General features: G+C 40.6%; 1 protein-coding gene across 1 annotated transcript in view; it reads right to left on the bottom strand.

Annotated features, from left to right (window-relative positions):
* CDX1 (caudal type homeobox 1) overlaps positions 1 to 14,891 on the bottom strand; it is a 51,970-nt gene extending 37,079 nt beyond the window's left edge. The window contains exon 1 of the mRNA XM_033927263.1: positions 14,462 to 14,891. Within this exon, the coding sequence (XP_033783154.1) occupies positions 14,462 to 14,891 (430 nt within the window). The remainder of the gene's footprint in view (positions 1 to 14,461) is intronic.
* Between the last annotated feature and the right edge of the window lie 7,310 nt (positions 14,892 to 22,201).

Below are 22,201 nucleotides of genomic sequence, written 5' to 3' on the forward strand. Positions count from 1 at the left end.
ACATGGGTACACCATAATGATGTGACAATCCTCAAGTGTTATGGATGAAATGCCATCGTTTTGAGTTAGTCAGAAGAAAATATTTTGCTGGATGGATGTTTACTTGTACAGTTCTGACGGGTAAAGGAAGCATATCAATTTTGAGTCAATAAAGTTTGTAGCACCATTGGTCATCTTCGCTGTGTTTTTTCACTTGAAGCTTTTAACCCAGGAAGCAAATGATGGCAGGATAGCTGACAACTCAAGAATTTTTATCAGTGCGCTCTTGTTACTTACTGTACGCAAATTGAACTGTATGGTGAAGGTTCCAAGAGCAGAAAAGGCGGATAATGGTTTGCTCAATAGTCTTGAAACTTAGCTTGACCAGATTAGAAAGAAGGAGCGGTTTAGAAGATTCTTGGGGCTAGATTCACAAAGCTTACCGATCGTGTCTCGATCGGTTTGCGACTCTTTTGTGACCCTGATCCGATTCACTGATCTGATTCCAATCTGCACATGCAAATGAGGGGAAATGAGGGGAAACAGCATGCAAAGCAGGAAAGATGCGATTCACTAAACTTTTCCAGGGACACCGACTAGGCTGGCCGATCAGAAAAGAAGCGACTTGTGAGGGCCAGTCGCTCACGACCTTTCCTGCTCTCTGCCAACTTCTCCTGCCTTGCCGCCTGGACTTCTCCTGCCTTTCAGCCCCGACTTCTCCTGTTTTGCCGCCCCGACTCGCCACCCCGACTCTCCTGCCCTTCCCCCGCAATGCGAGCTCGTGCATTTAAAGCGGGTTAAAACCACGGACCTGCGAAGTATAAAAAAAAACAAAAGCAGCTTGCAGCTCTGTAAGCATGCGCAGACTGTCTACGGACAAAGAAGATGGCCTGCGCATGCTTCAGGATTGCTCACTAGCAATCCGTGTGGTCGGTGGAGGGCGTTCCTCCGATCGCCCCCATTTGCATGCTGACCCTTGGTGAATTCATCGGCCTGCCACAGATCGGGCAGGTTAGTGAATCTAGCCCTTGGTGTCTTCCAACGTCTTGTGTGGACAAGAGAGCAGGAGCAAAATAGCTCTTTGTTTTCTTGTGGCTGACTGATAGCGCTATTTCAGAGGAGCAGCTCCTGGCCAGTTAAATAGTGTTTGACCAGATCAGCGCTAATAATCAACAGGAGATAGCCAGCTCCCTCCACTGAATATTTAGGGCCTGTTTTACGAAGCCACGCTAGTGGCTGTGCTGCGGTAACAGCCCCAAAGCCCCATAGGGCTTCGGGGTTTAGCAGTTAAAACTTAGCTGGTTATATCACTAAATTTGGGCAAGGAGAAAAAACGTTCCAACAAATCTGCAGTAAAAATACGGTGAACGAAAGACAAAGAAAGGGACTGCAGGCAAATGCACAAGATGCAGGCAAAGTTTATTTTAACAAACAGATTATTGCATACAAACAGACCACTTTGTACAAAATATGGGACTCCATAGGGTCTGTGTTTCAAACAACACGTCTTCTTCAGGGGTCCCAAATGTGGTGGTAAAGAGGGATACGCCACAAATGCCTATCGGTGTGTTGTGTAAGTAGACAGTGATGATGGATTACTGAAAAACTGCAGGACCTTTCTTTGTCTCCTGTTCGCTACATTTGGGCAGTCAGCATTTAAAATTGGTATAGGCACCAATTTTAAATGCTGACTGCCCAAATTTAGTGGCCAAATCAGGCCACCCTGCCCCCGCCCATACTATGCCACTGTCTTCAGCTCATCGGTATCAAACATAAGAATAGCCTTACTGGGTCAGACCAATGGCCCATCAAGCCCAGCAGCCCGTTCTCACGGTGGCCAATCCAGGTCACTAGTACCTGGCCAAAACCCAAAGAGTAGAAACATTCCAGCATCTCAAAGAATAGCAAGATTCCGGAACCCCAATGAGAGCAACATTCCAGAGCTGAGATTGTGATGTCATAATGCCTCATTCCACAGTGCCTCAGAGCCAACCTCATCAGTGATGGTACAATGGCTTGATTGTCCTATACTTGGCTCACATAAGAGCATAAGAACAGCCATACTGGGTCAGACCAATGCTCTATCAAGACCAGTAGCCCGTTCTCACGGTGGCCAATCCAGGTCACTAATACCTGGCCAAAACCCAAAGAATAGCATGATACCGATCCAGGGCAAGCAGAGGCTTCCCCCCATGTCTTAATAACAGACTATGAACTTTTCCTCCAGGAATTTGTCCAAACCTTTCTTAAACCAGCTACGCTATCCACTTTTACCACAACCTCTGGCAACGCGTTCCAGAGCTTAACTATTCTCTGAATGAAAAAATATTTCTTCCTATTGGTTTTAAAAGTATTTCCCTGCAGTTTCATCGAGTGTCCCCTAGTCTGTGTAATTTTTGAAGGAGTGAAAAATTGATCCACTTGTACCCGTTCTGCTCCACTCAGGATTTTCTAGACTTCCATCAAATCACCCCTCAGCCTTCTCTTTTCCAAGCTGAAGAGTCCAAGTCCGCGTGCGTTTTAATAACTTTGAACAGTTTAGTGTCATCTGCAAATTTAATCACCTCACGCGTTGTTCCAGATCGTTTATAAATAAGTTAAATAGCACCGGTCCCAGTGTAGATCCCTGCGGCACTCCACTGTTTACTCTCCTCCACTGAGAAAAATGACGATTTAAACCTACCCTGTTTTCTATCCGATAACCAATTCCTAATCCACAACTGAACTTTGCCACCTATCCCATAACTCTTAAAGTTCCTCATGAGAGGCTCTTGAGAAAATTAATCAAAAGCTTTCTGAAAATCTAGATATACTATATCAACTGACAGTAAGAATGTGCCATGGTGCCCAAAAGAAGACCTATCTTCATATGGTATCTGAGTTTTTTTGGCCCGATTCTATAAACAACACCTAAATCATAGGCGCCTAGGAACGTTGCCCCTAATACATGACAATCATAAGTTAGAAGCCGTTTATAGAATTGTGCTTAACAGTGCCTAATGTGGACTTAGGCACTGGTAGGTCCCAGAATATTGGACACACCCTATTTACACCAGAGTTTTCTTGTCCTAAATACCGGGGCCTAAGTTAGGTGCCTAATGATATCTAAGTCCACTTTAAGTGTCTACACGCAAACCATGCCCACCAACCACCCCTAACCATGTCTACTTTCTGGTAGGCACCTTGGGCTAGGCGCCTACTTGAAGTGGTAGGCACCTACCAAGTTATGTGCCTACCACCCTATTAATTTTTATTTAAATTAATTATAAAGTGCTAATTGCTTTTTACTGGCACCAATTAAGCTTTTTAAGCCAGCAGGGGCGGTAACTGCTCTGACGCTCATAGGAATTCTATGAGCGTCGGAGAAGTTACCGCCGCTGCCAGCGCTAAAGCCCGCGCTATGCATTCGTAAAAGAGGGGAGTAAGTTATGCGTCTATATCAGAAGGAAAGAAAAAGAGGCAAAATTGCACTACCACTGAGAACAGCAGGGGCCGCTATGTACCATCAGCGAGTGCGGCAGTGACAGGAGGTTTACGGTGACCTGTTAAATGTGTGCAGGACATTGGCGCACCGGCAATTCAGCCCCGACTGTTGCGTGCAGGACATATGCTCGCTGCCCTATTCCTTCCGTTTTCCGCTCTCAGGGGGGATGTGGGGGGTTGGTGCTCTCGTTCAAGGGGGGTAAGGGGGGAATCCCCCACTACACTTAGAACTCGATTACAACTCGCGCTCTCGCTCTGATGCAGGTGTGGGGGGAGGAACCTTTTATAATTATGCATTCTCGCGCTCTTAGGGGGGTGCTCAATGCCGATGCACTCTAAATTAAAAGATTGCCACAACCCCCCCCCCCACACACACTTACAATTGTGCCCTGACAATTCCATTCCCTTCACGTGCGCAGTTATCGCTGCGCATATTTGACTGAGCGGAATTGTTGGCTTGCCAATGTCCTTCGCGCTAAGGTCGGTGTACCGAGGTTTACTGATCCAATTTAGTCTCCAGCAGGTTCTCAATAGCTGACATCTTCAGCATCAAGGAGGACAAACAGTAGTATGTGGTTTAGAATTCAAGTGGCAACTTGAACTTGACTGAAAAAAGTTTACAGCCATGTTATACAGCATGAAGTATTAAGAACATAAGAACATAAGCAATGCCTCTGCTGGGTCAGACCTGAGGTCCATCATGCCCAGCAGTCCGCTCACGCGGCGGCCCAACAGGTCCAGGACCTGTGCAGAAATCCTCTATTTATACCCCTCTATCCTCTTTTCCAGCAGGAAACCGTCCAATCCTTTCTTAAATCCCAGTACCGTACTCTGCCCTATTACATTCTCTGGAAGCGCATTCCAAGTGTCCACCACACGTTGGGTAAAGAAGAACTTCCTAGCATTTGTTTTGAATCTGTCCCCTTTCAACTTTTCCAGATGCACTTATAATATCTGTGCCCCTGTTGCAAAGTTGCCACATAAAATGCAGTCATGTCAGGTAGCTGCCCTGGCAGTGTAGAGAAGTGGGAAGCAGACGGGCAACGTACGTTGCAGAATGCAGATACTTCTCCCTCCGTATTCGCTGTAATAGGGGATTAGCAGAACTGCAAATACAGAAAAAATGTAAATAACTTGATCTTACGTTATTCGCTGTTTTCTATTAAAAACCATCGCGAATATGGTGAAACCGTGAATAACGTGGTGGGAGACCTGATCTGTTCCTGAAGGAAAGGCAAAACACGGCGAAGAAAGTGCCGGGAATCAGCGATTTTCTCTATAAACGCTTGGAATCAGCAATTTCTCTAGGCAAGCTGACGTAATTTGGGGGGAGGAGCCAGCAAGCTAAAAACCGTGAATAATCGCAAACCGCGATTGCTGAAACCGCGAATAAGGAGGGAGAAGTGTATATGTGGTCCACTGACTATGATATGTGTTTGATTTACTAACTTTTTTTTTTTATCAGGCTCTTTAAGGACATTAGGGCTGGATTCTGTAACATGTGTGCCCAAATTTCAGACTAGCGTGCAAATTTGGGAGCACAAGTTTTTTTTATAATTCTTTATTAATTTTCAAACTTTGACAGTGTATTACAATTAATATAATTACAACAGATTGCATAAAATACGCCAAATTACACCAAATTACACACATGGGCTGTAGCCCTTTTCTGCCGTCATCTTTCTATGTTTCTATGTTTCTACATTATTAAAGAAAACATCCACTTCCCCCTCCTCCCAATTATTAATATATTAAATCATATTATTTATTACAATATTTTATTTAAATATTTTTAAACTCTTCCAAATACTTTCCCCTCCCCCCACCCTGGATGTGTAAGGAAAACTAAGAAATAATAGATATATCTCTATTATTGTATGTTAACAAATGCAGTCAATGGGCTCCATCCTTTATTACATGTATTGCTATGACCCAAACATTCTGCATTCATTCTTTCATATTTATATGTATTACACACATTTGCCCACCAGAATGTGTGGTTAAGTCTGTCATAACATTTGACTAGCGTGCAAATATGGGGGCACAAGTTTATTTATTTACATTTATTATCCGCCAAAAAACATGCAATATTAAAAAAAATCCACAATCACCAAAAAAACATACAAAATTCAATAACCAAGTTATAGAACAGTGCCAGTTGCATGCCTAATTGTTAAATCAGATGCTAATTGACTTTAAGTACCAATAGCTCTCAAGTGACATTAATTGATACTAATTTGCAGTTTTATGCATAACTAAGGCGCTTTCTAGAAGGTGCCGTTGAAACGTTCTCAGCCCAACCAACACAGTCGAGACAGTCTCCATCGAGGGCTACACACTTACCCCCTCTTTTACTAAGGTGCGCTATGCTTTTTAGCGCACGCTAAACGCTAACATGTGCACGTTTCCTATGGATGCGTCAGCGGTTAGCGCACGCATTGATTTAGTGCACGCTAAATGTGTACTAAAACCCTTAGCGCACCTTAGTCCAGCAATTTTTTCCCACTTTTAGCATTCCGTAATTTTCTGACGGATTAAGTGTATAGCCCTCAATGGAGACTGCCCCAAGTTGGTTGTGCTGAGAACGTTTCAGCGGCTCCCTCTATGAATGCCTATAAGCGCCTACATGCTATAGCACACAACTACAAAAGGAGCAAGTCGGGAGGGGGGAGGGTCTTGCAGTTGTGCACATAAGTTATCACATACTTTGGTTTATAGTTTAGACTGGGGGGTTTTGGTTATTGGTTTAGAATTCAAGCATAATATATCCCACCCCAAAGAGTTTACTTTCAAAGTGGGTTTTTGAGACAATAACAGATAGAAGCATGATGACAGATAAAGGCCACATGGCTCGTCCAGTCTGTCCATCCGCAGCATCCCCTATCTCCTCCTCTCCCTATTGGCTAAGGCTCTTATCACTTCCATTGTGATGTCATAGAACTTTATGGTTATAGAGACATAGAAACATGATGGCAGATAAAGGCCAAATGGCTCATCCCGTCTGCCCATCCACAGCATCCACTATCTCCTCCTCTCTCTATTGGCTAAGGCTCTTAACACTCTCATTGTGATGTCATAAAACTTTATGGTTATAGAGACATAGAAACAAGATACCAGATAAAGGCCACATGGCTCATCCAGCGCATTCACTATCTCCTCCTCTCCCTATTGGCTAAGGCTCTTTATACCTGCATTATGAGGTCATAGAGCTTTATGATTATAGAAAACATGATGGCAGATAAAGACCAAATGGCCCATCCAGTCTGCCCATCCGCAGTAACCATTATCTCTTCCTCTCTCTAAGAGATCCCATGTGCCTATCCCATGCTTTCTTGAACTCAGACAGTCTCTGTCACCACTACCTCTTCCGGGAGACTGTTCCACACATCTACCACCCTTTCTGTAAAAAAGTATTTCCTTAGATTACTCCTGAGTAACAGTGACAAGTACTACTACCATTTATCATTTCTATTGCTCTGCTAGACATACGCAGTGCTGTACATTAAACGTGTAAGAGGCAACCCCTGCTCAATAGAGCTTACAACCTAATTTAAAGCAGACAAACACTACAAATAAGGGTTAGGAAAGTGGAATTTGAGCCATGATTTCATACATTCCTAATCTCTGAGTGAATGAAGATGTGCATCATTTTTTATTAATATACATAAGAATTGAGTTATGGACCTAAGGCTCCCTTTTATCAAGTCTCATTATGGTTTTTTTTAATTGCTGGTCGCTACAGTAAAAGCTCTGACATTCATAGGAATTCTATGAGCTTCGGAGCTTTTACCACAGCGGCTGGCGATAAAAAACCCTAACGCGACTCGATAAAAGGGGGCCTAAATTAAAAACAAATAGAAATACAATCCTTATACTTTTTTGCAGACTGTGTATTTTGGGCCCCATTCAGAAAATGGAGGACAACTATTTCTGAAACAAATACAGGTATATATGGTATGTACATGTAGAAAATGAACATGGTATAGACAGTTACAAGAGGCCACTGAAAAGTTGTTAGCCCAACCAAGAAGAGAATGAAACTTACAAGTTATTCCATACTTTTCTTGACACTTTTTGTTTCAACAAGGCAAATGCATCTAGCAAATGGGCACAGATATAGGCAAACCAAGCCATTGTGACATCACCGATGAGGTTGACTCTTAGGCATTGGTGGAATGAGGCATTATGACATCACAATGTGAGGAGCTACTGAAAAGTTCTCAACCCAACCAAAAAGAGAATGATGTGGAGCCATGAAACTTACAAGTTATTCCACACTTTTCTTGACATTTTTCATCTCAATGATTGGGTTGAGAACTTTTTACCATCCCCTCGTGCAGATTAATTCAGATGCTGAGTTGGATAGATCACAGAATCAGCCTCTCCAACACCACTGATTCCAATTTCACAGAATCAAGAACCAAACAGTCCTAGAGGAGGATGGGATTTGGGGTTAGCTGCTGCTGTCTCAGTAGTACTCAAGGCAAGTTATATTCAAGTGCAAGAGGTATTTCCCTATGTCCATGAGATTTCAATGTGAGAGGAATTTTTACTAAAGTACATTGAAATCTGGGTGTAATGGGTAAAGTAGCTGCTTCTTCTATTTTTTAATTAATGGTCACTTGCTAATTGTCCAATTAGTGCATGAGCCCTTACCAACACGTATTTTGTGTATGGTAAGGGTACATATATTAACTGGTAAGCATGCAGTAATGTCCAATTAGAACAGAACACATCTACTCTTAACCCATTTTTTATTCCTCCAACATCAATTATAGGTTCAAAACAGAAACGGTACATCCTGAGATGTAACAAGTACTGGTATCATCTACCAGGGGCAGCTGAAAAGTTCTAAGGCCAACCAGGAAGAGAATGATGTGGAGCCATGAAACTTACAAGTTATCCCACACTTTTCGTTTCCATGAGGCAAATGCGTCTAGTAAATGGGCACAAGTACAAGGGAAACCAAGCCACTGTGACATCACCAACAAGGTTGGCTCTTAGGCATTGGTGGAATGAGGCATTATGACATCACAATAGGAGGAACAACTAAAAAGTTTTCAGCCCAACCAAGAAGAGAATGATGTGGAGCCATGAAACTTACAAGTTACCCCACACTTTCCCTGACACTTTTTGTTTCATTTCATATCATATTTTCAGAAGGGGTCTTGCCTGTTTCCTTTAAGCATGTTTTTCTGAATTACCTATGCAGCACTAGCATTGCTGCCACCGACATAATCTGTTTATATATATCTGGAACAGCAGAACAAGCCAATTAACTCCTAGACCTTTGATGTATTATGATTTACAACACGTGTAATAAAATGGTTAATATGTATGGGGAAAGAAAACAGCGCTGGTATTAATTTCCTATTATGGCAGTCCGTTTGACTTTGCTGATAGATACGCCCTTTATTGATTAATATAATCATTTATTTAAGAATGCTGGTCTTATCTGGGCCAGAAAAAAATTGCATCTGCACACTTAAAAGGAGTAAATAAATGAAGCTTCAACACATTTCTCAGAGCTAGGGAGATAGTAGGGATGAAACGTGCCCGAGAGTAAAGGTGCAGTTTGCTAACCTTATAAGCAAAAGAACAAAAGGTCAGCCTGATTCTTCATATTTTATAACAGAATAAACACAGGTTAGGGAAAATCCACTCCAAGTCATTTGAATTCAGACAATTCTTTGATAACTCGACTTCTTCCACTATCTGGCGCATTTCAAATCCTCCCCTCAGCTTTTATCTAGTTTGTATGTGGCAATCTTGAAGGCAGTACTTTGATTTGGCCTCCCTTGCTATTATCTAAAAGATATGGACTGTGCACCTCCTAAGGTTTCCACAATTTCACCAAGTAAATTGTGACTTAATATGATTAGCAATGGAGGCCTGGCACTAGGCTCTCAGGCCTTGGGTTTCCCACTGTGCAAACCCTGAATATATTATCATCTGTTCTTTCAGAAAATGTTCCTGGGTTCGGGCTTTCTTGATTCTTTTATTAAGAACTATTAAAAGTATTTAAGGTTCCTCCCCCAATAGAAGGAAGTCACTCTCCGTGGCTAGGTGGTACTCCAAGAGGTGCCAAAAGCTGATTCTCCTGCAACGGTTAGATTGTTGTACAGTAGTTTGACATCATGTGTCAGTTCTTTTTCCTTATTTCCATAGTTTATATAATAAAGAGCTTGTTTTAGGACAGTGATACCTTGGAATCCAAACAGAATCTGTTCCAGAACCCCGTTCGAGTTCCAAGACAATTTTTCCCATTTAAAATAATAGATCCTTTATTATAGGTCAAAAATGTATTTTACAACATTGGTTGGAAGAAGTCCAGCCTCATTTTGGCATTGGAGGGCAGCATTTCATGCTCTTATGATTATGGCAGCTAGGGCGACCTCCCCATCTTATAAAAAACAGAGTAAATTTTGGATGACCTGGGAACCTTATATACAGCAATTATCAGGCAGAGCACGCAGTTTTGTAGAGAACTCATTACATTTGTAATCATAAAGTGAAGCACTATTTATTAGTAATATTTGGAAATGGGATGGGGGAAGGGGGAATGGAAGGGAGGAGGGAGTGTTGGGAGGTACTTTATCGTGTTTGTATTGTGATGATAATTGATTGTTGATTTCTTTGAATTTATATATCTACAATGTATTAACTGAGTTGAGATGATATTCTTTGTAAGATTTTTGTTATGTATATTTCATTTTTAAAACTCAACAAATATTATTGAACATTAAAATAATAGAAACTGGATTAATCCGCTCCTGGGTCCCACAAACTCAAAATTTTAACAGCAAATACACCGGATTTTAAGGTAAAATATTACAAAATAATAACAATACCATACAGTATTTTCCTCACCACGCTACACAAAGGCAAAAATCACGCAAGATGCGTTCACTACAGCTTCCGACAATGAACTGAATGACGTATGGGTGGCCCGAGCGCTGGGGAAACGTACGCACAGACACACAGGAACAACGTGCAGGCCGTTCAGATTCCAAAGCAGTGTTCGGATTCTGGGGCAAAATTTGCTTGAATTTTTTTCGTTCGGATTCAAAGTGGTTTGAGTACTGGGGCCTAGTGGTTTGAACAATGGGCGGGAGACCTGGCAATCAGAGCTCAAATGTTTCCACCGATACTTTTTTGTAACGTGGGGACGTCCTATTATCTATCACTTATTATTTTTCAGGGTCCCATTTGGATAGTAAGATCCTCCTGAGATGGAATTTATTCTAGCTGAGCACTATGCTGCCTTCAAAATTATGTAGAAAAGCAGCACTTGAAAATAAAAATAAACAACAACCCAACACCCTATCTGAAAGGTGAAAGTTTCTTTGCCTATTAACTCCTTGTCCTTCAAGACTGGCTACAGCATCTTATGCCCAGCACCAGAATCTATCTATCACCAGAATGCCAATGTCAACTGCCCTTGGCTTGTCCATTTTAGTGAAGAGATGGAAGGAACCAGTCAACCTGTCAGCTCCAGATGCCTGTATGCAACGGCTAAGAAGCAGGATGGAAAGATATAAAATAAATTCTGATATTCTGCAAATAAAATTATGGCATTAAAACTTTGTCCAGTATCAAATCTAGCGCCAGCATCAGACATCCGAAATTATAAACCATTTTAAAGATGGAATGTTTTGCAGCAATCTCCTGTTGTAAGTCCAAAGGGTGCCTTTTGCCCAATCAAAAATTAGGCCCTTGTGGCCTATAAGTTGTTTTTGTTTTTTCCATTAGCACAAAATATCAATAAAGTTTCTCATGCAGCTTTATATTAAATTATTCCACTAGTCTGGTTTTGAAGAATAAGGGTTGCCTTTTTGTATTACCTATAAATACCACCTAGCTGGGGTTTAAATCTTCCGTGGTATAGGTCAGTCTTGTCGGACTAATCCCACTTTTACTGCAGTGAGCCTAGAAGTATTCACAAATCCATAAAGCACCTTGCTCTAGATTTGGCAGGTTCGGTAGAAAAAAAATATCCTCCCTGTATTAGCATAAAACATGTATAAGAATATTTTGCATTACTTTCAGATTTTGTTTGAATTGGAACAAACCTATCTGGCTGGCCGCATTAGAAATGTATAATTGGGAAGAATAGCTTCTCGAACATCAAAGCCCCGATTGCCGTGTTTCCCCGCCCCCAACACAGGTTAGAACAAAAGCAAAGGACAATAGGACGATTAAGGGTTTCCTCCATTCCTCCTCCCCTCCTGGCACACAGGACTCACTCCAGATATCTTCACGGCCGATTTGCGTGTCAAAAAAGGAGCAACTTGTAAAATTTGGAATTGCCCCAAGGAAGCACTTCCAGCTTCTTTCATTAAACCATGCCCCCTTTTGTTCTGCCCGAGCTCCCTTTGAACTGTTGATCAGGGGGCGACTTGGCAAAATTGTTCATTTGGATTTTCACGTGGAGACACTTCCACTTTCTTTGAGAGGAGCCCTCCGCCTCCTTCCCCCCCCCCCTCCTTTCCCCCAACTGCTCTCAAAGAAAAAAGGTTCAGAAGTTCAACTATTGCATATGAAAACTATTCTTTTAACTCACTATATGAAAATGCGTTTTCAGGTCATTCTCTCAAGCCATATGTACCTATGTATAACTAGTGGAAGAAATTTAAAGTACAGGAGAGGGAGACCACTTTGAGCTGACACTTATCCCCTCTTTTACAAAGGTGCGCTAAGCTTTTTAGCGTGTACTAAATATTAGAGCCCGTTAAACGCTAACGCGCACATGTTATCCTATGGGCACGTTAGTGGTTAGCGCATGCATTGATTTAGCATGCGCTAAATCCGTTCTAAAACGCTTAGCCCACCTTTGTAAAAGAGGGCCTTAATCTTGCTTTAACATAGTAAATGGCGGCAGATAAAGACCTGAATGGCCATCCAGTCTGCCCTGTTATCACACGCATTCATGATTAAATTAAATGTCTTAATTACTGATTTTTGTACATTTATATTAATTATGTTGGAATAATATTTTTGTAAGTTTTATTATATGTATGGCTTTATTATTATAATTTAATTAAAATTATTGAGCATAAATTAAATGTCTTTTTTTTCTTTGTTATTTCTGGGCCTTAGACCTTAGAAGTCTACAGTAGGTACCAAGTACTGGAGTTGTCCTTGAAGCATACGCCTGCCTATCCAAACCATCTCCTTTGTTGGATTCGGACTGGGAAAGTTTGCTCATTTATATTGTAATTAGAGATCCTCTGTGTTCATCCCAGCTTTTTTGAATTCCATCACAATTTGTGTAAACAGGTCTCCCTTTCCTCTACTGTAGTCACATTTGAGACGATGGTTATTTAAATAAATAGCTGCACACTTTAAGCCCTTTTTTTTCTGAACTCCTTCCAAGTTTTGTGACACTTTTTAGAATTCTTAGCTACAGATCTGGAAGTGGGAGAAATTGGTACAGGGAAGCACCTAGAGTAATTTTTTTAAAAGACGTCCTGCTAATGGATTCTTCACTTACCTACCTTAAAATAAACATGAAAAAAAAAAAACGATAGGGTAAACTCATAAAAAAAAATTACTGCTCTTTTAAACACTGCTCCCTTGGCTATATATAGCAGTTGGCTCCTAATAGCAGGGGAAGATTGCGTGACAAGGATGTCCTTATTTAATGAGTACGGTGATGTAGGGGACTTCTAGTCTTGGATAAAGTTTAGCAGAGATCTCAACTGTGAAATTTAGGAGGGGCCGCTGAAAAGTTCTCAGCCCAAACAAGAATTGATGTGGAGCCATGAAACTTATATTCCACACTTTTCTTGACATTTTTTGAAATCATTGCAACAAAAAGTGTCAAGAAAAGTGTAGAATAACTTGTAAGTTTCATGGCTCCGCATCATTCTCTTCTTGGCTGGGTTGAGAATTTTTCAGCGGCCCCTGGTATGGTGATGTCATAATGCCTCATTCCACCAATGCCTAAGAGCCAACCTCATCGGTGATGTCACAGTGGCTTGGTTTCCCTAGACCTGTGCCCATCTGCTAGATGCATTTGCCTCTTTGAAACAAAAAGTGTGGAACTTTCATGGCTCCACATCATTCTCTTCTTGGTTGGGCTGAGAACTTTTCAGGGGTCCCTCAACACCAATTTTATTCGTGGTTTTATTAGACACGTAAAAATCTCTAAAATCTCCTTACTTCAAATGGCAGCAGTTTGGAATTGGAGACACCCTGGAGCTAATTTTCTGCTAATGAAAAATCTAAAGCTGGCATCTACACCTTTTATTTCTTTGTTTGATGGGCATTTTTATAGTTAGTATTCCATTAAAGGTAATAATAGTAAACCGTGATTCATTTTTAACTAGGTACTTTTAATTGTCATGAGTGTGTGCTTTGACTGGACATAAAGATAAATTGTTGGTTAACATTGTGAACTGGTATTCTCAGAATAGGAAAAGCACAAGTAGCGACGGTGGGAGCTAATCCGCACGCCCTTCCCATTTACCTGCTGCCCTGTATGGAATAAGGACTACTTCCGAGAGTAAAGGAATAGTTCAGACTTCATGGTCAATCACTGAGGGCTCCTTTAATCAAGCCGCGCTAGTGGTTTAACGCGTGTAATACCCCACGCTAAACCACCAGCTGCGCTAGCCGCTCCTCTTGAGCAGGTGGTAGTTTTTAGCCAGCACCAGGGTTAACGCGTGATGAAACATCGCACGCGTTAACCCCCACTAGCGTGGCTTGATAAAAGGAGCCCTGAGACTGCCGTTTCCCAGGGCAGTGCCACATTGAACACATTCTGAAAAGTGAACCCTTTTGCACCATTCTCCGATTATTTCATCTATGTTAAAAACAGCCACAATTAAGAGGTGCCCTTTTTTTTATTATTATTAGGCATGCTGAAATATAAAGCTTTTTATTAAAAGGGGAACATGCATAGATGGGTTCATTTGCTCTGCTTATTTATGCGGTTACAGACAAACCAATTGGTCAAAGGGTGAATTTAGAGATAGAGAAAGCCCCACTCGCTTACCGCCTTGCGTGTTCGCGTTTGGGACCCCAGTGCGTCTCATCCATTCATAGGGGTTGCGTCTTTGCGCGTTGGGGGACAGCTGAGGCACCGAATTGTTCATGGCTGGGGGAAAGAGTCCCGAGCCCGGTGGCTGAACCGGATTAAAATCAGCGGGGCTGAATCCAATCTGCCCTGCAGCAGTTGTCGAAGAAGCAGGTCCCGGTCCATAAGTGTGCCAATCCTCTCTCGTGGGTCCGTATGGCGAACTCCAGGTACCTCCAGGTTGTCCATGATGTGGGTCACTGTTAATTCCTGGTACGTGATAACTGGCAAAATCGGAATACTGAGGCGGTGTGGGGACATAATTCTGTGGGTTCAGGTTCAGACTGGGGTGCCTGACCGAATTGGAGTACATATTGGCTTCCTTATCCAAAAGATAGCCCACATACATCTTTCCCAACGGATCCTCCGAGCATAATGTGCTGGTAAAACAGTTTCGCCTTTGGCTCCAATTTGCCCTGGGTTTTTCTTTAACTCAGCCCAGCTCTTCCTGATTTAACTGTTCACCTTAACCTACTTGCCAGCTTTCTACCAGTTAGTTTCAAAGGCACCACCCTGACCAAAGGCTTTTATTGGGTCACCACAGCAACAATTTGCATTGAAAGACGTCTTTGCATTTCAAAGGGAAACTCAAGTACAGAAATCAAAGTGGAAGCCAGTAGGCGAATTTAAAAGGTACAAATTGCTCAGCAGATTTAAAAAAAAATAGCCATAGTGTGTATATTTTAGATGCTGGGAAAGACTTGACTGGCTCCCCAAAAAAAATAAAGGAAACCTGAAGGACAATGGTGAACAGTTAATTAGCAATCGAAGTAATCATTTGAAACCTTAAAGGTTTGTAGTATGTTAAAGTTAAAACCCTCCAAAGATTTCCCGGGAAAGAAGAAAAGAAAAAGGTACAAACTTTCTCAACTGTTAAAACGAACACCTTACCCAGGCAAAACAAAACCAAGTGAATTTTGAAGCGCAAGAACTGAAACAAAAGGGCTCCTTTTATCAAGCCGCGCTAGCGGGGTTAATGCGCACGTGACTTTTCAGCACGCGCTAACCCCCGCGCTGGCCTAAAAACTACCGCCTGCTCAAGAGGAGGCAGTAGCGGCTAGCGCGGACGTCGGTTTAGGGCGCAGTATTACGCACGTTAAACCGCTAGCACGCCTTTGTAAAAGGAGACCAAAGGGTAACAATAGTTTTTACACAAAACATTTGTTCCTATTTTTCAAGTTTTAATATTTTGAAATATTTCATAATTGGTTTTGGTTTTGTGTTGTTTTTATTTTTTTTTTTTTTACAAACGGCTAATATTGTGTTTGTTGTATCCTAAAAAGTTGTCAGGAAGTAAAAACTTAACCATATTAACCATATAATTTTGCTGATTTTGGCCATTCAAGTATACCATGGGGGGGGGGGCCGAAAAGTTCTCAGCCCAAGGATATGGTTCGATGATCGAAAACAACGTCAAAATATAGAATTTCGTTTCTGCAAATTGACGCCTAACGAAATAACACTTTTCAGCTACTGTGACAAAATAACACTTAGAATTTAAGAAGTTTGGTTGGGCTGAGAACTTTTCAGCACCCCCCACCTTATTATAAACCGATGCATTACAACATTTTCAGGTTATCTTCTCAGGTAATGGAGTGTTTACAATTATTGGCTTATTAGATCAGAGTTAGATGTATCTTTATTGATATATAACAGGAAGGAATATCCAACATGTTTATGGAGATAAACGTCGGAAAGCCATAAATAGAACCCAGAATAATTTCAGGTTTGTTTCTTCTTGTATAATATGTAATGTAATGTAATGTAATTTATTTCTTATATACCGCTACATCCGTTAGGTTCTAAGCGGTTTGAAGAAAGTATACATTAAGATTATAAATGAGAAGTAAGAAGGTACTTAAAAAATTCCCTTACTGTCCCGAAGGCTCACAATCTAACTAAAGTACCTGGAAATTAATAAAGAAGAGAAAATAAAGATGGTTGAAAAAAGAAAAATTCTATATGAACTTATAGGATGGAAATTAAACTGACAGTGAAGAACTGTATGAAAAATACATATGGAATGCAGTTAGAGAGGGTAGGTTACAATCTATTGATGGTATTTGTTTAATTGGAAGGTGTTATTTGATATTTGATATCTAGAATAATATAAACTCATTTGCAATCAACTGAAGGTTAAAAATGTCACTGCATATCTTTTCTTTGTCACAGCGATCAACACCTTTATATATAAATACTGTAAGAAGAATATGTTAATGATATTACATTTTGTAGAAAGTTTAGAAGGAGTTGTTGGTTTCTCAGATTTTGTGCACTCCATTTTCAAAATTTTAATGAAGAATTAAATAGCTTAATATGTTTATCACCTGCTCATTGCAAGTTGTAACAGATGATCAAGTTGAAATAATAATAATAATAATCATTAAAAGTATCGAGCAAATGTATCATTACTAGATTATGGGCTCCTTTTACTAAGGTGTGCTAGCGTTTTTAGCGCGTGCTAACCCCGCGCTACGCGGCTAGAACTGTCACCAGCTCAATGATGGCATTGGCGTCTAGCGTGCACAGCATTGTAGCGTGCGCTATTCTGCGCGTTAAAGCCCTAACGCAGCGTAGTAAAAGGAGCCCTATGTTTAATGACAAACGCAGCCAAAATGCAATTTCTGTGCAACTGGACTTGCAAACATCAAATGATAATAACATGAGCATCCAGATCTCTTAATATTTATGGAGTTCATAAACTTGAAAAAATATATGGTGCCTAGGATTATGCTTTAAAAAAAAAAAATCACCTTTATTCAAGGGAATAGCATTCAAGGATGCATCTCTGATTCTTTTAAAGGAGAGAATCCTTATCAAATAGGATACAAATATGATAAATAGATGTGAACTTTATTATTTTTTTTTTTTAAACCAAGTCACTTTATGCTTCATTAATCGATGCGGTACAAAACGTGGTGTACTTACATTTGAAGAAAAATTTTTAAGCGTTGAGTGGACAGTAACTTCATTTTGCACAAGCTATATTTTAACTTACTGGCATAAGAGTTGCTAGCCACGTGCCAGAGCCTCTGTACATTTTTTGATGTGTGTTTTTCTCTCTGGCATATATTTTTTGTATTCTTTTTTTTACAGAATCCCATCTCCCCCCCCCCCCCCCCTCTCTCTCCTACCCAAGACTTTCAGTCTCCTCAGTATCTTTTTTGAACAAAGCACCCAGGCTCGATTCCTTGAGGCCATCCCTTTCATCCTACCGGGGCATCTCACACCTCAGCCTAAAACCCAGTTCCCCAGCTATTGTTCCTTAGAAGAACAGGAACTGAGCTTGGCCCAAACAAAGGCATCGCTGCTTCCTCCCAAATCATAAAATGCTAAACACAAACCTTTCCTCATTCCTTGTACGTTTGCATTTCTTTATGTTTTTAGAATGAATTATCATTTTCATAAAAACGTCACTTGCATTTCAAGACAAATAATTTCTTCCTTCCTTATTTGCTTCTACCGTTCGTTTCTATTTTCTTCAAATAATATTTTGCTTAGGAACACTGAAAACACATTTTTGTTCATAATTTCTTAACAAACAAACAAAATGCATATTTTCATTGGTTAAAATATAACTCATTTCTTAAAAGTAGTAAGTTGCTGTGTTACAATATTCATTTCCCTGTTGGGTTTGCATTTTATCAGCTCTAAAACTTTTCCTCAGTCAGAAAATTGACACCTGTTGAAATTTTTGTTTTTCAAATAAATTTGCTCTATAATATTTAGCAAAGTATTCATTTTCTGCATATTAATGCCCGCTAATAATTTAAATACTATTCTCAAATATTTTTGAATGAGTTCACTGAACAGAAGGATCTTTGGATAATTTCCATTCAAGAATGAAAACTACAATCTAAAAAAAAAAAAAAAAATTGAGTCCCTTTCCTTCCCCCCCCCCTCACCACGCCCCTTGAAATATAAATGAGTGATTTGCCTCATGACAGGTCTACTCTAGAGGAAAGAAGACAACTGTATATATATATTTTTTTAATGTTATATAATTATTGTTTGGGTTTTCCGTTCTAAGATTTAGCAAGTTTTAACCATAATAAAAAAAATTCAGACTTGCAGTGAAGCATAGGAGGGTCCACTGAAAAGTTCTCTACCCAACCAAGAAGAGAATGATGTGGAGCCATGAAACTTACAAGTTGCTCCACACTTCTCTTGACACTTTTCATTTCAGTGAGGCAAATGCATCTAGTAAATGGGCACAGGTATAGGGAAACCAAGCCATTGTGACATCACCGATGAGGTTGGCTCTTAGGCATTGGTGGAATGAGGCATTATGACATCACAATTCAAGGAGCCGCTGAACAGTTCTCAGCCCAACCAAGAAGAGAATGATGTGGAACCATGAAACTTACAAGTTATCCCACATTTTTCTTAACACTTTTCATAACTTTTAAATTTCATGGCTCCACATCATTCGCTTCTTGGTTGGGCTAAGAACTTTTCAGCGGCTCTTGGTAGAGAGTTAAGGGTGCAACTAATTAATCAATTAGTCAAAAGTGCTAATGTGAAAAGTCAGCAATTCCATTTACCTAAGCATTGTGGTAATTCTCTCATCCATCCATTACAAGTGTATAAGAGCAGCAAATCAACAATGATGAAAAATAAACCTAATCATAAAAAAAATGGAAGAATATGTTACGAGGGTCATTTCATAAATAATGCACATATTTTTTTATTATTTACATGTTTGTTTGTTTTTCAAGTATTTCTTTACAGTCCTTCAATATAGTCTCCCTACTTTGCAATGACCAAGTCCCAACATCTGGGAAGCTTCATTATTCCATCCAAGACACTGTTTCTGTTCAGTTGCCGAATGGCTCGGGTAACAGCGGAAGAAAGCTCTTCCAGAGATGCAAAAGGATGTCCACACATTGGCTGTTTCAACTTTGGAAAAAGGTCAAAGTCTGGTGGACTCATGTCTGGACTGTAGGGAGCATGAGGTAACACCTCCCAGCCGTATTTGCGTAGTTTTTCGATGATGACATTCCCTATGTGCGGACGAGCGTTGTCGTGAAGAATGAGTGGCCCAGCCAAGAGCAACTGAGGTTGGGTTTTGTGCATTTTTCTGCGCATTTTTTGCAAAAAAAAATCACGATAATACACTGCTGTGACATTTCTTCCACATGGAACTTTGTCTGTGATGATGATGCCTTCATGAAACTAAGCAAAAATCATCATTTGCTTGACTTTTGATTGAGCTCGTCGAAATTTTTTTGGTTGTGGGGAAGCTGGAGCTCTCCACTTGTTGGACTGTAATTTCAGCTCTGGCTCAAAGTCTCTGACCCACGTTTCATCAATAGCAACATGAGTCCACCAGACTTTGACCTTTTTCCAAAGTTGAAACAACCTGTGCATGGACATCGTTTTGCATCTCTGGAAGAGCTTTCTTCTAACGTTACTTGAGCCATTCAGCAACTGAACAAAAACAGTATCTTGGGTGGAATAATGAAGCTTCCTGGTGGTTGGGACTCAGTCATTGCAAAGCAGGGAGAATATATTGAAGGATTGTACAGAAATACTTGGAAAAAAAAATAGTGTGCATTATTTATGAAATGACCCTCATATATCCAAACTTAGGGCTTCTTTTACTAAGCTGCGATAGTGGTTTTAGCTCGTGCTTAGTGCGTGCTGAATTGCTGAATGCCCTAGACCAGGGGTGTCAAAGTCCCTCCTCGAGGGCCGCAATCCAGTCGGGTTTTCAGGATTTCCCCAATGAATATGCATGAGATCTATTTGCATGCACTGCTTTCATTGTATGCTAATAGATCTCATCCATATTCATTGGGAAATCCTGAAAACCCGACTGGATTGCGGCCCTCGAGAACCGACTTCGACACTTGTGCCCTAGACCTTAATGCCAGCATTGAGCTGGCATTAGTTTTAACTGCGAAGCGGGTTTAGCGAGCGCTAAAATCCTGCTTGTGCTAAAAATGCTATCGCAGCTTAGTAAAAAGAGCCCTTAAAGTACTGGAAAAGAAAAAATCATCTCTTAAAAGGCGATTTATAATTTCAGTGCAGCAGACGGGATAATGGCGACTTGTTTGCTGCTAGAGCGGCAAAATCTTCAAGTAACTCACCATTTTGAAAAGGTAAAAAAAAGGGTGCGGGGGTATGGATCATAACCAGAGCAGAAGGGAGGCTATAGATCAGGGGTAGGGAACTCCGGTCCTCGAGAGCCGTATTCCAGTCGGGTTTTCAGGATTTCCACAATGAATATGCATTGAAAGCAGTGCATGCAAATAGGTCTCATGCATATTCATTGGGGAAATCCTGAAAACCTGACTGGCATACGGCTCTCGAGGACCGGAGTTCCCTACCCCTGCTATAGATAAACTAAATCAGATACGTTGAAATTCTTTTTAATATTTTGTAAACCGCATAGAACTTCTGGTAACGCGGTTAATAAGTACATTGTTATGTTATGTTGTGTTTGAATAGTACCTATTAAAATTAGTCATCATAAAAAAAAATGGAATGCAGCGTTTAAAAGGTTTCAAGGTTTTTAATTATTTTCCTTTTTGAAAAATAAAATGAATCCTCCCCCACGCATTTTTAGAAGCAGCTGTATGTTCATTTTGGGAGTATTACTGGGCAATACACAGAAGTAGCAAGGAAGCCATTTATGGGCTGCTTTTAGGTGTTATGAGAAATAAACCTCTCCTTAAATCACAAGTGTCAAAGTCGGTTCTCGAGGGCCGCAATCCAGTCGGGTTTTCAGGATTTCCCAATGAATATGGATGAGATCTATTAGCAAACAATGAAAGCAGTGCATGCAAATAGATCTCATGCATATTCATTGGGGAAATCCTGAAAACCCGACTGGATTGCGGCCCTCGAGGAGGGACTTTGACACCCCTGCCCTAAATGTTGCCTTTGAGTGTGGGAAATGGTCTGTAATAGGGGAACGCTTTGAAAAGGCCTCATTTACATTAATTAACCCCTTCGACCTTTAAATGAACTCAGCCGTCCTCCCAGAATGAAATATTTAACCTGCAACTATCACGGTGTCCTCTCTCTCCTTCTGCCAAAGGAGCCTATGCCATTCATGTCGCTCCTTCCATTTTCCTAAAGATCAACCCACACGTTAGCCATAAAATGCATTTACCTTTACACAGCTTACCTGTTCTATCGTATTCTGTGCCAATTCCTGTTTACTGTACCACAACTCGTGCTATAAAATAAGTTTACCAGCTTCTCCGTATCGTGCCTTATATGACTATATGGAATCTGGGTTATTTCCCATTCCAGTTTTACCAGCCTCTCGCAGACTAAATAAGCCATATACCAAAAAACAACGAATACTAAAAAATCTGACTTATTCTCATTTTTTCCAAACTGATTTGCTCTTACATGAAAATTTTCAAAAAATTGAGAGTGATTCAGAATACTGCCGTTCGCCTCATTTTTGGTTTAAAAAAATGGGAGCATATCACTCCTTTTTATTTGAAACTCCATTGGTTGCCGATAGAGTCGAGAATTCTGTTCAAATTTTCTTGTATTTGTTAGAAATCAGTTTCGGGTTTGTTACCAGGTTATCTTGTGTCTCATTTTTCTTTGAGTCACGTCAAAAAGACCACACGTAGAGTGCACTTGTTTTCATATCCCTCCATAAAATCCTGTCATTATAAGACGTTCCTTAAGAGA

The sequence above is a fragment of the Geotrypetes seraphini genome, chromosome 18 (genome assembly GCF_902459505.1).
Source record: "Geotrypetes seraphini chromosome 18, aGeoSer1.1, whole genome shotgun sequence".
NCBI lineage: Eukaryota > Metazoa > Chordata > Amphibia > Gymnophiona > Dermophiidae > Geotrypetes > Geotrypetes seraphini.